The sequence below is a fragment of the Haemaphysalis longicornis genome, unplaced genomic scaffold, assembly GCF_048455015.1.
Source record: "Haemaphysalis longicornis isolate Haplotype H1 unplaced genomic scaffold, Haemaphysalis longicornis Haplotype H1 scaffold_7, whole genome shotgun sequence".
Classification (NCBI taxonomy): domain Eukaryota; kingdom Metazoa; phylum Arthropoda; class Arachnida; order Ixodida; family Ixodidae; genus Haemaphysalis; species Haemaphysalis longicornis.
Window position 1 is genome coordinate 72,435,839 of NW_027526422.1, and position 14,756 is coordinate 72,450,594.

Here is a 14,756-nt window from a genome sequence, read left to right on the forward strand (position 1 = left end):
TGGATCAGTGTCATGCTTTAAAGGTGGAAAGAAAAGAAAAGGCGAAGCACTACGCTGGAGCAATATTTGCACAGCCAAATTGTGCAACTACTGCTTAGTTGCCATTACACCAGTCAATGACGATTCCGACCTAGTTTGGCCAAATAACAAATTCTAAATGTTAGGAGGACCCCTACCTGTTGGTACTAATAAAGCAAACTTATGGGAGGACACTGGTCTTAAAACAACTTATTTTAATTTTCAAGTAAACTCTGTGAAAGTTGCCAGTCTTGCTACTTTTTTCCCACTAATTTCGAATGTGCCATTATTTTTTCAGCTGGTCAATATTGTAGTTCCCAAGATAATTAAGAGATAATTAGCCATATCTGGAGGAACAATAGACAAAACAGTGTTGGTCATAAAACTGTAATCTTTATATTTCTCAATACCATGAAGCCTATTGTTTTCTTACATGCTGCTTTCGAAAACCCGACTTTCATGCGAATGAGAAAGTGGCAAATACATTTAGTGGCTGATTAACCATCCAGCAGTGCCTAGTTTATCATTTAAAATGGCCTTTAAAACCCCACGCTGTGTACAAGAATAGCAAAGCAAAACAGTATAAAATAGAGCTGGAAAGTGATCCAACATAGTTACCCAACAACGCACAAGTTCTACAGATACATTTAGAGCAACACAATCAGATGTAGTACTCAAGCAATAATTACACAGACGCTAAGACAGATCTGATTTGGCCTGATACACTCGATATATGTGTATACTGCTTTCTCAAGTTGAACAATGATAATAAAAAGGAAAAATAAAAATTGGTGTGGGGAGGTATTTAGTTGTGTGGTCATACCTGGTTAAAGTTTGGCTCCATTGTGTTTTGGCAGATTTTCGTCTTGGCCTTCTTGAAGAAATGCCCATAGGAGTCGACCTCGAAGCAGATGTACACATCTGCTAATAACAAAGAGAAAAAGAAGGGTAAAACAACAGGTCAACAATACTACAGGCATTAACCAGGAAAAACAACGAAAGCTTTGCCACAATTATAGAAAACAGTATAGTGAGATGAGTGTGATAGTTTTAAGTGAAGAGTTTTTTTCACTCTTCATTAACAGTCTTACATTAACATTAAACAGTCATTAACATTAACATTTAACATTAAACAGTCTTCATTAACATTAAACAACATTAACTTAACAGTCTTGGTGGCTACCGAGCTTGAATTATTACGGCAAAACAAAGGACACACCTTAAAGTAATTTTTTTTTTTCCTACCACAGTGCGAGAGCTATACATTATTTCAATGTGAAATGCCACGAAATAGCAAATAATGGTGCAATATAACACCATCCCACTGTTTTCCTGTTAAGCATCCTAGGGTAGCCATTGATATTTGACAAATGATTGGTATCTATTAGTGACAAAAATGCCATGACGATCGATCGATTGATTGATTAAGTGATTGTAGGGTTTAACGCGCCGACGCAATGCAGGCGATGAGGCGCGCTGTAGTGGAGGGCTCGGGATTAATTTTGACCGCCTGGTGATTTTTAACGTGCGCCGAAATCTCGTACACACAGGGCGTTTTTCCTTTTCGCCTCCTTCAGAAAAGCGGCCGCCATGGCCGGGAAGCGAACCCGCTTCACTGAACTCCGCAGCACAACGTCTTAGTTGAGTTTTGCTCTTGTTGAGTTTTATAAGTCCACAGTGTCACTGGCTCAGCAGCACAGAGTTAAGAACTGAAACAACATACATCTAGGCACACCTCTTAAAAGGCTGACAGCAACTTTTAGATGCATGGCAAGCTCTTCCTAGACAGGACAGCGGTACCTCTTACTCTGACATTTCGGGCATTTAGGGGGGTTTGGAAGACAGCTGCTGAACGGCACTTTCGAGATCAGTCCTTTTTAACAAATGCAGAAGGAAAAAAAATTGTGGACTGAGAATCCATGCTTCACGGTTCTAATGGCCACGTGTATCACTTTCTGCCATAGCTCAAGCAAAGCAGTTGGACATCAGGAAGCAAAACATGAAAATATGGATACACGTGTAGACTAGCCATTCATCCCCTCATTTCAAGTGAAACAATAGATATCAGTGTCTTCTTTCTGGCATTCAGCAGGGATAGAGAATGCGAAGGTTTTAGGCCTCTGTAGTTTACCAATAAAGAAATACGAACCCGAAGGTGTTGAAAGGCCTTGAAGGTTGTGGACAGTGATCAGGAGGTCTCCAAACAGCAGGTCCTCATCTTTGGCTGAAGAACAAAAAAAAAAGAGAAAGAAAGAAAGTGCAGCACATTTTACAAAACAGGTGCCGACACAGACTATGGATGTGATTAACACAACTGAAACAATCAAAAACGGCATTTGTCATAAAAAAAAAACTGGACGAAAGATGTTCAAAAGACTTGTTTATTTTGGATAAGTGCACGACTGAAAATCTTTGAAGAAAAGTATGAACTAGAGTTTGAGTCAGAAAAAAAGTGAGAGAACGTATCAGCCCACTGCCCTTACCTGTTCTTGTCAGGAAAGATCCCATGTTGGTTCCCATGCACTGGGGAAAAAAAAGAAGATTGAATGCGAGAATGAGTAACTGCAGTGACGTCAGTTGAGAAGTGCAAACTAAAACAGTGTTGCCTTGAAACAATTGAGAGACATTGAACTGCAAATGTACTTGCTTTTTTCACAGCTTGCAACGAAAGAAAACGGTTACCAATTGTCAGAAGCAAGGGCTTCCAATTTTATGCGTACTGAGCTGAGTACACATAAAGTTCAAAGTTTTTTCTGGGAGACGAGGTAAGCAAAATGCACATGACAATGAGAATTTAATTAAGGCATGCCTTGAAAGTTCTCTGCACCCATAAAATTTAAATATTCTCTAGGCTCTTGAAATTCTCCCCTCTTATTATCGGCAAAAAACACCTTAACATTGTTTCTCTTGACAAGCAAGAACAATAGTACACCAGGTATATTACTGGGACAATCCGGATTATCCTGTAGCAAAAAGTGAACTTCAGCAAAAAGTTCACTACAAGGTCCTGTAAAGCCACTTTAATTACTAGAGCAGTCCACAACTATAACTATAACCATAACTGAACCTGAAGTTTCATTCTAGCACCCTGGCCCTTCAAGCATGGATGCATGGTGTGAAAACGCAAGAATGCATTTGTCAAGAAAAAAGCAAAACCGGGATGTTATATTTATATGTATCAAATGACGTTCCTGTTCACCGGCTAAAATCCACATCACAATAACAACCTGAAAAGGGCTAAAACTGTCTGCAGCTATTAACATGTGCAGTAGTATAACAATGTGCAAACATGCAATATACTATCATGGAATGCACAAGATGCTTGCAATGTGCACTGCAGGAATGCCTGCAGTTTTGCTGCTGCTGTTTTTGTTTTGGCAGCAGCTACTGACGGTGTCGTCTCTGTAATGCCATACTGTGAAGTCGCTCTAAAAGTAGGCACAGCGAAAAATAAATACATTAAGTGTAGTATACATGCTTCATAAGTATATTCTACGGACTCCTATTCGTATCTACAAAACACAACCCCAAGGTATGTGTATCCAGGTTCGTATTTCGAAATCCCGCATTTTATTTTAGCCTGACTCTGCCCAGTCCTAGCTGCCCCTAACAAGCCTTTCCAATACAAGCACATTAAAGCCACTTCTCTTACAGCGGCCACCTGTGGTAATAAAAAAAAATGGCTCTCAACCTCTTGACGATGTTTTGAATGAAACAACCGGCTTTCCTCATCTGCCTTCCTGACTACAAATGCTAGTTACTGGAGTTCCAAGTCACACTGGTTAGCCCCTATTAATTTTTTTAGTCAACTAAGGCCTGCGCTATCCTCCTAGAAAGCAGAGCGTGGTCAATGGCTGCCATTTCTTCTCACCCCTCTCGCTGACGTGATGCAGCTCTGCAGTTCGAGGATGCTTGGTGTGGTCACCACCTGCGGTGCTGTGGAACAAAAGGGAAAAAGTAAACCGACTTGTAAGACGTGTAGCTGTAAGCATTCTTCGGGGATACTTAGGTAATTAAGAATGCCAGGAGGCTTCCTTCTCTTATAAATTTCTTAACTCTTTCGTTACCGCGAGAAATTGACCAATTTTGAAGGGTCTAACAAAACATTTTTTCTGTGCTGTACATATTGGTTAGGCACACATTGCAGTGACATAAAATACAGATGATTCCATGCGATTTCCAATGACACCAGTTTTAATAATGTTTTCATAAATAATGAGTGCGAAAAAAATAATCAAATTCAAAATTTTTGTCCAGGTGTTGAAGAAAATGAAAAATAGGAAGTTGTGTGTAATAAACCACCTATAGCAAAAAAAATTTAGAATATACATTTTGTAGGTAAACATTTCAACAACCCGTCCTTGAAAAAAGATTGCGTTGCGCGGTACAGTTTGTCAGATATAAAAGAAAATGTTAGCACGCGTGGTGCCCGTGCCTTGCGGAGAAGCCCAACCTATATTTCAAATTTTGCAATTTTGGATGGTTCTCTAGAAGAAATATGGTGGTTTCACATCATTAAAGACCCCAATTAGCTTTCATGTGATTTATAAACACCTTGTAAATGATTATGACCAACACAATATTGAAGGCAAGCAAGCTATGCGAAAAAATGCGCTTGGAGTTGAAAACCAAACTCTGTGGTGGATGCGTGTTGACGTTCTGATCATCGGTTATCAGTCAGAACTTTAATTTGCGGTTTATTATCATGTTCTGACTCGCTGTGGTAGCCCTGCTTGCAGGAATAAGGTACGATGCGCTAAAATCGTGCCCAGCAAGCTTTCACCAAGCCGCCGTCGTGCTATGAAGCGAGGTCAGCCTTGCAAGCCTACTACATTGCAGCGGCACCTAACTGTTTTGAAAAGAAACAATTACAAGGCTGTTGGAGACTGTCAAAATAGACAGCTCTACTAAGAAGCGCACTAGACTTCCGGAAATACCCTCGGACAAAACCGAAACTGGCCGGTGTGCAGCTGGCGGTGTACAAGGCCGATTGGTAGCGTTCTGCTCATCTGAACTGATATCCGCCGACTCGGTGTTATCTTTAGACTTTCACCTGAAGCTGTAACCGCAGAAGTAAGGCGTGGGTTAAGTGGAAGCACGAGCGGCATGCTTGTTTCGAGTAACACTAGCGGGCTGTGGAGGCGCCATGGCAAATGAGCTTGTAGTTGGGTAACTGCGTAGTAGCGCCAAATATGAATTTCGCAACGCAAAAACGAACCCGAAACTGTTGGAAACTGGCTGAAAATGCCAGGCACACTTGCTAGACATGCGAGGGACCATGAGAAATAAGATTTGGCAGAATAAAGCTATCCTTTCTCCGAAACAAAGATCACTAGTGAATAGCTGGTGTCATTTTCAAGTAATTATCACCACTCAACGCTGCCGGATTATAAAGCTGACAACATTATTTGGTACTTAACTTGCCAGGAGCCTTTTGACAAAAAGAAAATTATGGTAATGTAGCCTAACCACGAGCGGCATGCGTTTTTGTCAAGTGCGGCGGCCACGCCCCCTTCCTCAAAAACACGCACACCTCCGCTCGCAAAAAACGCTGTCAAAAATCTGAATGTCGCCGGAGCGGGAAAATTTAAACTGATTCTAGAAGTGCAGTGCCTAAACTAACCACTGGCCGCATTAGGTGTACGAGAAACGAGTACAACATTTCGAAATAGGCAATATAAATCATCGATCACCGGTGATCGATTTGAATAGGCGTGGTAACGAAAGAGTTAAATGCCTGCCTTAAGGGGAGCACAAAGACAACGTACAACTCACTTCATTCGAAAGACTGCCTCACTGAAATAACACTCATGCAAGTTTTAATGCGAACTTCAATCAAATATGTCATGCTGAGAAAAATGGAAAAAACAGTGGTGGCTCAACAGCGACTTTCCCGCATCAACTTGTGACACGATACAGTTAAACCTGGATATAAGGAAAGTTGACAAAAGCTTGCAATTTTTCGTCCCATCCAGGTTTTCGTTACATGAAGGTTTCAAGTTAAGGCTTGCGTAAATAAAGCACAAACGGAGCCAGGATGCTAGACATCAGTGACGGTGAACTCACACTTTAAGGATTTACGTATTTTGAAGTGAAAAACTGCGTGATTCGCACCTGCCACTTTAGCACATACTTAGACAAGGCGCTCCAAAGAAGCGAGGTCACTTCTTACCCCCGTATTTACAAATGTAACTTATTTAAGTATCATGTTTTCCTTTTGACACTTCTTGGTTCCAGACGCGTTTCAAGAACCAAACTTATGCTGAAGGGCACCTTTTCGTCAACTTGATGCTCTTTTCCCACAGGGTGCTAGCTGGGATACTGTACCGGGCGGCAACGGCATTTAAAAACGCAATCTTGTCTAAAAAAGACAGAACATTCCATTTTCTGGCAGCAGAACTCATCACTGGCAAACCGACACCACAGATAGCAGTGAAGATGTGCGACTGCACGCCGACAGGCAGGTCTAGCACCTCCAGACTTAACTCTCCAATCGACACCGCACTCACACATGGAAACGCATGGTAGTTTGTGATACAGAGGGGGGGTGGGGAATTGAAGTGTAGTTACTCATGCCACCTGGTGTCACGCTACGGAAGGAAAACCCAAAGTTGGTGCTACGTTAGCCATGAGATGGTGCTAGCCGCTCCTTTCATCATCATCATCATCATCATGAATTTTGTTTTTGGCAATTCAAGACGTTTTCATAGCTGCTGGCTCCTTTAAAGCAGAGCTAGTATACGGTAAATTAGTGCATTTCGCCGGCCGAATTTTCAGTAAAAGTGCAAAAAACAATGACTGATCAGCTTAGCGAGTTTGTTACATTAAGGTTTAGCGCAGCAACACCTTCGTTACTAGAAGTCGCCAACACATGAGCTTCTATAGCGGTGGCAATGAGGAACTGTAAAACTTTGTTAAATCCAAGAATTCATTACATAGAGGATCATTACATACAGGTTTAACTGTACGTCTAATTTGCACGATCATTTGATGCCGAGCAAATTTACCAACCAATTGTTGACATTTGTGCGGGATTTGAGTAGGAGGTCGTGCCATTTCAGATAAAAAGAAAGGTTATTTGTGGTGATTAACAATTGAGAGTGAAATTAAGAGATATCAGCATGATTTGGAGGCGCATAACTTGAACAACTTCATGAGCAGCAGTGACACTGGACTAAGACTTGAGAAACAAAGTCAACAGGTGACCGACCGTTCCCAGTTTACTGACGATTTTAACTAGTTACCTAATATCCACATTTTTTAAACCACACTTCCGGACTTTGACCTAGAACATCAAATTTGCACTGTCACAGCCACCTTGTGGCACCTGTTCCTGCGGTTAAATTCGCACCTGCGACCACTACATCTATTTTTTGCGACCGCTCTCGTGTAACTGAACCCCGGCCTTGCGTAAACAGTACCGGTCATGTGCAGGTGGTTGATGGCTTCGATCCACTGGGACCTCTCAAACTCCGAAGAGAGGAAGAAGTAGTACGTCTTTGTATTCTTGAAGCCAATCTTGAACGGCAGGTTTGGCGAGTGTAGTACCAGCTGTGCTTCCTGAATGCAGCGAAAGAAAAAAGGGGGGTTTGAAATGGGAGACACACACACACATGTACTACCCACCCATTCACGTCACACATGGCAACTCCCCCAGTTAAAAATGGGGGAAAAGCTTTACCACCCCTTCCTAGAGATAGTTAAGAGAAGTGCGCGAAAGCTTTCTCACAACAAAACTGCGTCAAAAGTGCTTCAAAACCCTCGCTTAAAATGCATCCAAATCGATCATAAAACCTTCGAAGACTCAAATCGCAAACGAAGAACGAACCCATGTGACGATTTTTCGCGCACTAAGTAAACGCATCTACGGATGATCTAAATGTATACCGATACGTGGTTTATGAGATAAAGGTATCCTATTGCCTTCCTCTTTCATGATCGATGCGTGTACTGTCTTATCTAGAAACGTTCCTTTTTCGTGATTTTCAAGTAACCGTTTTGACCCAATAGAAACCCTGTTTCACACGTGCACCGTGTGTCCAGGCACCTTATCAAAGCTTTTCGGTTGACCAGCCAGTCTACGTGGCATTAGCTTTTTGACAAGACGCCATCTGTCCCACTATAAAAGCTTTCGCTTTACAAAAAGAAAAGAGAGCAACGCACCAATTCACTCAGCTTCTTTCGGTTCCGTTCAAGGTTGCGGCCTGGTGGCTTGTTAAGCCTCTGAAACAATGCGGAAAGAAGACACACCTGACGAAAAACAATGGCAGTATGCACTGCCCTTTGAGCCCTTGGCACTCAACCAATTTGTTTAGCTTCTGTGCACGTTGCGTGCAACGTACAATTCGCTGGTAAACACAGCCAAAAAGACATTTTACAGACGAGGAACTATAGGGTATTGACACAATCCCGCAGCTTTTGAGATGTTTTGTAACGCTCGCATCGCTGGTTCGCAAGTGAAAGCACAATATTTCGCAGCTCAAATCAGTATACACAATTACGCTTGGGTATAAGTTAAGAAAGGCAACAGCAGTGTACCATTCTGCCGAAAGCAAGGGACCTGTGGCGCCAATGCCTGCGCACATTTCGAAAGCAGATTGCCCTTAAAATGAGCGACATTGCCTGGTTTTTCCTCACCTCGTTTGTTTGTCGTCGCTGCAGTAAATTACAAGCAGCTTAATTAAGTCTGACAAACAACTGAAACGACTGGTGTCACGTTCAAAATACTCGCAGTAATGGAATCAGCCCGCGCATAGGAACAGCTGGCGATGGTGATGAGGCACGGCGACCCCTTCTGCTGCCGCTCTTAAAGTTGTTTTTCTGTCCCCAACTGAAATTCTAGTAGAGTTGCACAAGTTCCAACAAATTGATGTTTTCCCTCGGAATTGACATGTTTTTAATTAAAGGGACACTGAAGTGATATGTAAACATTGCAGGATTACTAGCGCAAATTGTAGTCCGGAGTCCCCAGGCCATGTTTCGACCACTCTAGGCGCGTTTACGCGATTTTATTTAGTAGAAAAACTAATTCGAAAATGCTGTCCTCCTCTCTTTACGCTCACCCATTTTCTGTGGCGTTTTCGTGTGACGTCAGGAGGGGATGAGCTAGCAATTGGCTGCGCTACCTGGCGCTACTGCACGGCTCCCCGGCCTTCAGACAGAGTCAATCGGCCCAGCGTTTCGTCCGCCGGCCGCCGGCGGGTCGTCGCAATCAAGGAGGTTAAAAAAAATTGCTTGGTCGCAATTCGTTCGCTTAGTTGAAACGAAGCCAGGACACGTTTGTGAATGGAAGAATGCGCCTTTCTTTACTTGGTTTGTTTGTACACTGTATCTAGCTCCAAGTCAAGGTCGCTTCACACAAGCGCTGCACAAGCGCGCATGCGACGCTTCGCTGACTGGTACGCCAGTAGGAAAATATAAGGCCTCTTGAAGGCGGGAGAAGAGTCAGCGAAGTCAATATAGGTACTAAGGAAATAAAATCAACTGATATTTTTACCGTACAGCGTAAACTAGGGCGCGGGAAGCACTTTTTTGCGCTGGGCGAACAAGCACAGCGGTCAGCAGCACGACTACGCATCTGCAAACGCTTTTCCGTCTACGAAATGCAATTGCTAGACGTGAGCTACTGTGGAAACTCGGGCGACGCTTACTGCACGAGCGCAGTACAACAAATAGTCACCTAAGCTGCTTGAAATGCCAAAACTAAATAAAAGTGTAAACCGGTTGTACAATATATACCCTATATTAGCAAGGCCTCAACATCCCGTTCCGTGGCTCAGTGGTCTGGGGCGCTAGGTATGTCGCCGCAAATGCTTTGCAAGTCACGAGTTCGAATCCCCGCGGGTACGTGCTTTTTTTTTTTGTAAGTTAACTTTCTTGTTTTCCGCCGATGTTTTCTATTTGAGTTCACCTTTTTTTGGGCCGCAACGTTCATGGCTACACGAACTAGTTCACAAAACGCGCGCAGGCTGGCACTGGCGCGCTAGCGAGTTCTCGTTGGCGTGCTGTTGCCATAAGCACCGACTGCTTGCAGGCAGTGGGCACAGGCCAGAATGAACAGAGCCTTGGCCTGGAGCGAACACGCTTTTTACGATACAGGCATGAGGGAGGCAAGCTCCAAATATGGGGGAAAAGCGCATGACATTTGGGTGTCTGCGGGTACGCGGAGGGCGTTCATGCACTGCGTAGGTCTCGGCTAGTGAATGCTTCGACTACAAGCCGTCCTGGGAGGCTTATCTTGTGCATTTTACAGCCGACAACATGGCAGAAGCGCGGTACGATGATTACTGAGATATTGAGAATGCCCATCCAACAATGCCATTGGTTATGTTTTACAGAACCGAAACCGAAACCGAAACTTGTTTGATTGCTAACCTTGGGCATCGTCCAATCACGGCGCCCCTCCTCCCAACGTCACAGCCTTAGTTGGTGCGGCCGCCGCAAACCGCGCATGGTAGTTTTTCTTCTTTCGCGCTTTGTAAAATAATTACCGATGTGTCAACCGGATAAACGATGAAAAGTGTGCTAATTTGAGCCAGTCTACGCAGTGCAAGCAAAAACGGGAGCTTGACAAATTCACTTCAGTGTCCCTTTAACACTTCCCTCGGAATTAATTAACAGTCAAACAACAAGAAGCCCCTTTTTACCCTTGTTCTAGACCTATACATTCCAGTCATGCCCCGTGCTAACAAGGTGCATTCCGAAGGTGCCGTTGATGTGCATACCAAAGCTATACCAGCAGTACACTGGCAGTGTGCGTGAGAAACATGAGGGGGGAGCAGCACTCACGGCGTTGTCGCGCTCCTCCTTGGCGACCATGTCCCTGAGGGTGCTCGTCCGAGAGCGCAGCTGGCACACGTTGACTTTGTTGTCCTCCTTGATGGGCTCCATCTCTCCTGCAAGGGCAAGGAAAGGTTCAAGGCACAGCATCCCAGCGTCTTAAGACTACAACTACAGTGCCTGTTTGGCTGTTTAGTGTATTTTGCAACCGTACAAAAACCATTCGCATGTATTGGAAACCTCAGTGCGCTCTGTAAATTGAACTTTGCATGCTGTTTGTTGCCAACTTGTGCTAGCCTATAACAAGTGTGGAACTTATGAAAATTGTACTTATGGCAACGATGGTGACTGCAGACTGCGTGTGACGCATAAGGGCCATGCACGCAGTTGAGTCATGCGACTTACCTGTGGCGTCGATCAGGGTCACGAGGCTCAGAGGGATGTACCACTTGACTTCGAATGTAAATTTTTGCCTGAAAAAGAAAAAAGGGAGCATAGGTTGACGCCACAAGCTGAAAATCCCCATTAACACCAGACCAATTACTGTGATGTCTCGCATTCACACTCTCTCAATTCAAACAAGTGGACAATTCAAACTAGAATTTTTCTCCATTCAACCACATGGACAATTCGAAGTACAATTATTTCGGGCCTATCAATGTTGCATATATCTGAATGGAAGAAAAGGCTACAGTTATCCAGAAGCGTCAGAGCATGAAACAGTTGACTCCACTGTTTCCATTTCTGTTTCTGTTGCACCGTGGATGCCGTAGCACATCATCTATTCCTTCCTTTTTCTTTGCATTTGATTGGCTTCGTGGCAGGTTATGGGAATTCAACACACGTCAATAGATCCACAAAAAAGTGCAGCAGAATGCATGCAACCTTCACAAAGCTGTAACTCATAGTCAAAGCTAGGACACATCAACAATTTTGCTAGCAGTGTCGATGAAATGTGGATGAAAAATAGGTGAGGGAATGCATTTCCGATTACTTCAGTCTGACACCTTGTCGTTGCCCCTGTACATAATGTGTGTTTGTAAAACTGCCCAAGTGTTGCATGTAAAGCTCCTGACACCGCCTCACACTCTGCGGAGCATTAGGACCTCATTTTAAATGGCTTTCTTTCGTTCACACTCTGATCTGTTCAAATTAATTTTATTTCCTTCTTTTTCTTTCTATTTCGAGTTAACAAAATTTGTTGATCACAACAGGGCCTCTTGATCAAGCAATTTTGTTAACTTGAAATAAAAAAAAGAAGGAAATAAAATTAATTTAAACAGATTAGAGAGTGTAGAGAAGACACTGCTGCAGCAGCGATTCTGGCCAACTAAATCATTTCAAAAGTGAAGAGATAATTTAGCCTAAAGACTGTTCTTATACCATGTTCCTAAACGAACAGAAATTTCAGTTATCTTTTGCATTGCTCTTCAGGCCTAGTAAAATTTCTTTCAGCCCCTCACCTTAACAGCACAAGAGATTACGGTAATGATGATACTAATCCTTGTAGTTGTATAGTTCGTTTTCATTTTTCGTTTTTCTTTTCTTATGTGCTGAAGCTGCACTGGAGTTATGATGCACATCATATGGCCTTGTATTTTAATTTAAAGCATCTGGGGACTTTTGACATGCCCACAAATCTCAAAACATGGCCGTTTTCCTTTTTCGCTCCCACCAGAAAAATCAAGATCGAACTCACAATCTCATGCTCAGCAGCACTATGCCTTAGCCACCGGAGCGAGTACATTTCTCCTTCTTCTCCACCCTTTACTTTTATTGCAAATGTCCACACAAGTATTTGAGAAACAAGCCCAGAAATCAAGGAGCCTGCACACTGTCATAAGGTTGGTGTTGTAGAGAGCTACACTGATGTATAACTCCAGGGGCAGTATTCTCGTAACTGTCCCTTTTGAAAACGTCCCTTTTGAGTCCCTTTCATCGTGACGTACTTCCGGTTAAGCAGTGGGCGTTGGCAGTAGGTTTGTTGCGCTTGCGTTACGTCACTTCCGGTTGTTTGCTTTTAGCCAATCAGGGCTCGCCAAAAGGGACACCTTTGAAAGGGATGCAAAAGGGATAAAACTCGAGAATACTGCCCATGGTTTCATACTGGTGAACACATAGATTAAATTTAAACCGCACAGTCTCAAAGAGAACCACCTGAAGGATAACTATAGTACTAATCTGGCCAACAGTATGACGAGGAGAGATTTCAGTCCAATGACTCACCTAGAGGACGGTTTGTACTTGGCACAGACTATCACGTCGTTGAAAAGGAAGAGATGCCTCAGCTTGCGATGGCCTTCCGAGTATTCCACTATGAAGCTGTTCTTAACAACATGCCTGGGGGCCCTATCTTGATGCTAAGAGAAAAAAGAAAGCGTAAGAGAAAGGGAAAGCAGATTAGTTGCGACCCTCACAAAAGACCAGTTTGCACGCAAAAAGTGGATACACTGGTTGTTTAGCCACATCGGTGGGTGATAGCTACTTCAACCAAAAACTGTTATTTGGAACAGTGTATGAATGAATAGCATTCAATACGCATACAGTATATAACGCAGGTGTTTTACAGTGGAATGCCAGTAACCATGTTTGTCATCAATGCACAAGTTTTGGCGCTTAGATGATGAAAGTTCATGCCCACTGTAGCTTGTTAATTCAATACACGTTCTAACTTTTTTTTTCACCCCCTGCTAACGGAGAATACAGCTGACACAGTATATGTTCCCACAGATGCACATAACCAAACCCATAATAAATTATAGTGAGCCGGTGGACACACTTCTACCCAAAAGATGCAAGCACCGGCAACTGTTATAGCTGCATAAACGTAGCCCATCACCGACACTTTTCACCAAGATTAATGCTCACCGGAAACATGCTCTCTGGAGAGTTGAGCTTGAGTTCATTCAGGAACCGCTGGGTGAGCTTGAGCGCTGCCCTCAGGTTGTTGTAGTCATGATGGGTGCTCGGTATGTAGTGAAGAAGGTCCTGCAAGAGTTTCCATAGAAACAGTCAATGCGTCGTGGGCAGACCACACAGGAACAAATGCAAACAGCAACTGCTAATCCCTTTTGTACAGCTGGTGTCTAGAGTCCTGCCCGGCGGCACTTAGCTCAGAAATAGAGGCATTGCTAGAATGCCATCCGACAGAATTCAAATTTTTAAGTCTACAATGGGATGGTCCAATGAGTCCCTTCTAGTGGTGTAAAGGCTCTGTCGTAGCTCCATGATACGAAAAGCGCTGGTTTGAAACGAGCTCCTGGCAGTTTTTTTTTTCTTTTTTTGCACTTCTAGTTTTTCAATCATACATCCAAAGAGTGCTAAATGTGGCGTTTTCTCGAGAAATTCCATTGGACGTCAGTTTAGCAGAGTGTTTACTGTATCGTCAGATGGTATAGCATTTTTTAAATCTTTACTTTCCAAGTCAGCAATCATTTACTGAGAAGGACGGGGGAACAAATGCTTTTTTACACGTTACAATGAAACAGCGAGAAAGGGTTCAAGAGCCTTCAAGCGGCACAGATTCAAGAGAGCTGTTAGGACAGAGTTTATGAATTTCATGACAAATGGGGAGAAATTATCGGCTTGATACTTACATGAAGCACCAGGGCATTCTTTTGCACTCTGGCGACCGGCTTGTGGAGCAGGTCTGTCACAGATAAAAAAAAAATGGGGGACATCAGTTTTGGTCAGCACACTGAAACCCCAATTTCTGTGAAAGCATACGGTTTTTTTAACTCTTTCGTTACCATGCCTCTTCAAATCGATCACCAGTGATCGATGATTTATATTGCCTATTTGGACATGTTGTAGTCGTTTCTCGTACACCCAATGCGGCCAGTGGTTAGTCTAGGCACTGCACTTTTAGAATCAGTTTAAAATTTCCCGCTCCGGCGACATTGAGCTTTTTGATAGCGTTTTTTGCGAGCAGAGGTAAGTGTGTTATTGAGGAAGGGGCA

General features: G+C 43.3%; 1 protein-coding gene across 2 annotated transcripts in view; it reads right to left on the minus strand.

The window, feature by feature from the left end:
* Nucleotides 1–14,756, minus strand: part of Rhogap1a (Rho GTPase activating protein at 1A) — a 193,471-nt gene that overhangs the window by 20,113 nt on the left and 158,602 nt on the right. Inside the window, exons 7-17 of one of the 2 annotated variants that reach the window (XM_077677795.1) lie at nt 14,394–14,446; nt 13,666–13,785; nt 13,024–13,157; nt 11,203–11,270; nt 10,807–10,913; nt 8,182–8,241; nt 7,440–7,578; nt 3,890–3,954; nt 2,502–2,541; nt 2,168–2,242; nt 842–939 (exon numbers count right to left, since the gene is read on the minus strand). In XM_077677795.1, coding sequence (XP_077533921.1) covers nt 842–939; nt 2,168–2,242; nt 2,502–2,541; nt 3,890–3,954; nt 7,440–7,578; nt 8,182–8,241; nt 10,807–10,913; nt 11,203–11,270; nt 13,024–13,157; nt 13,666–13,785; nt 14,394–14,446 — 959 coding nt within the window. Of the gene's footprint in view, nt 1–841; nt 943–2,167; nt 2,243–2,501; nt 2,542–3,889; nt 3,955–7,439; nt 7,579–8,181; nt 8,242–10,806; nt 10,914–11,202; nt 11,271–13,023; nt 13,158–13,665; nt 13,786–14,393; nt 14,447–14,756 lie in introns of both variants that reach the window. The other variant, XM_077677794.1, reaches the window with a different exon arrangement.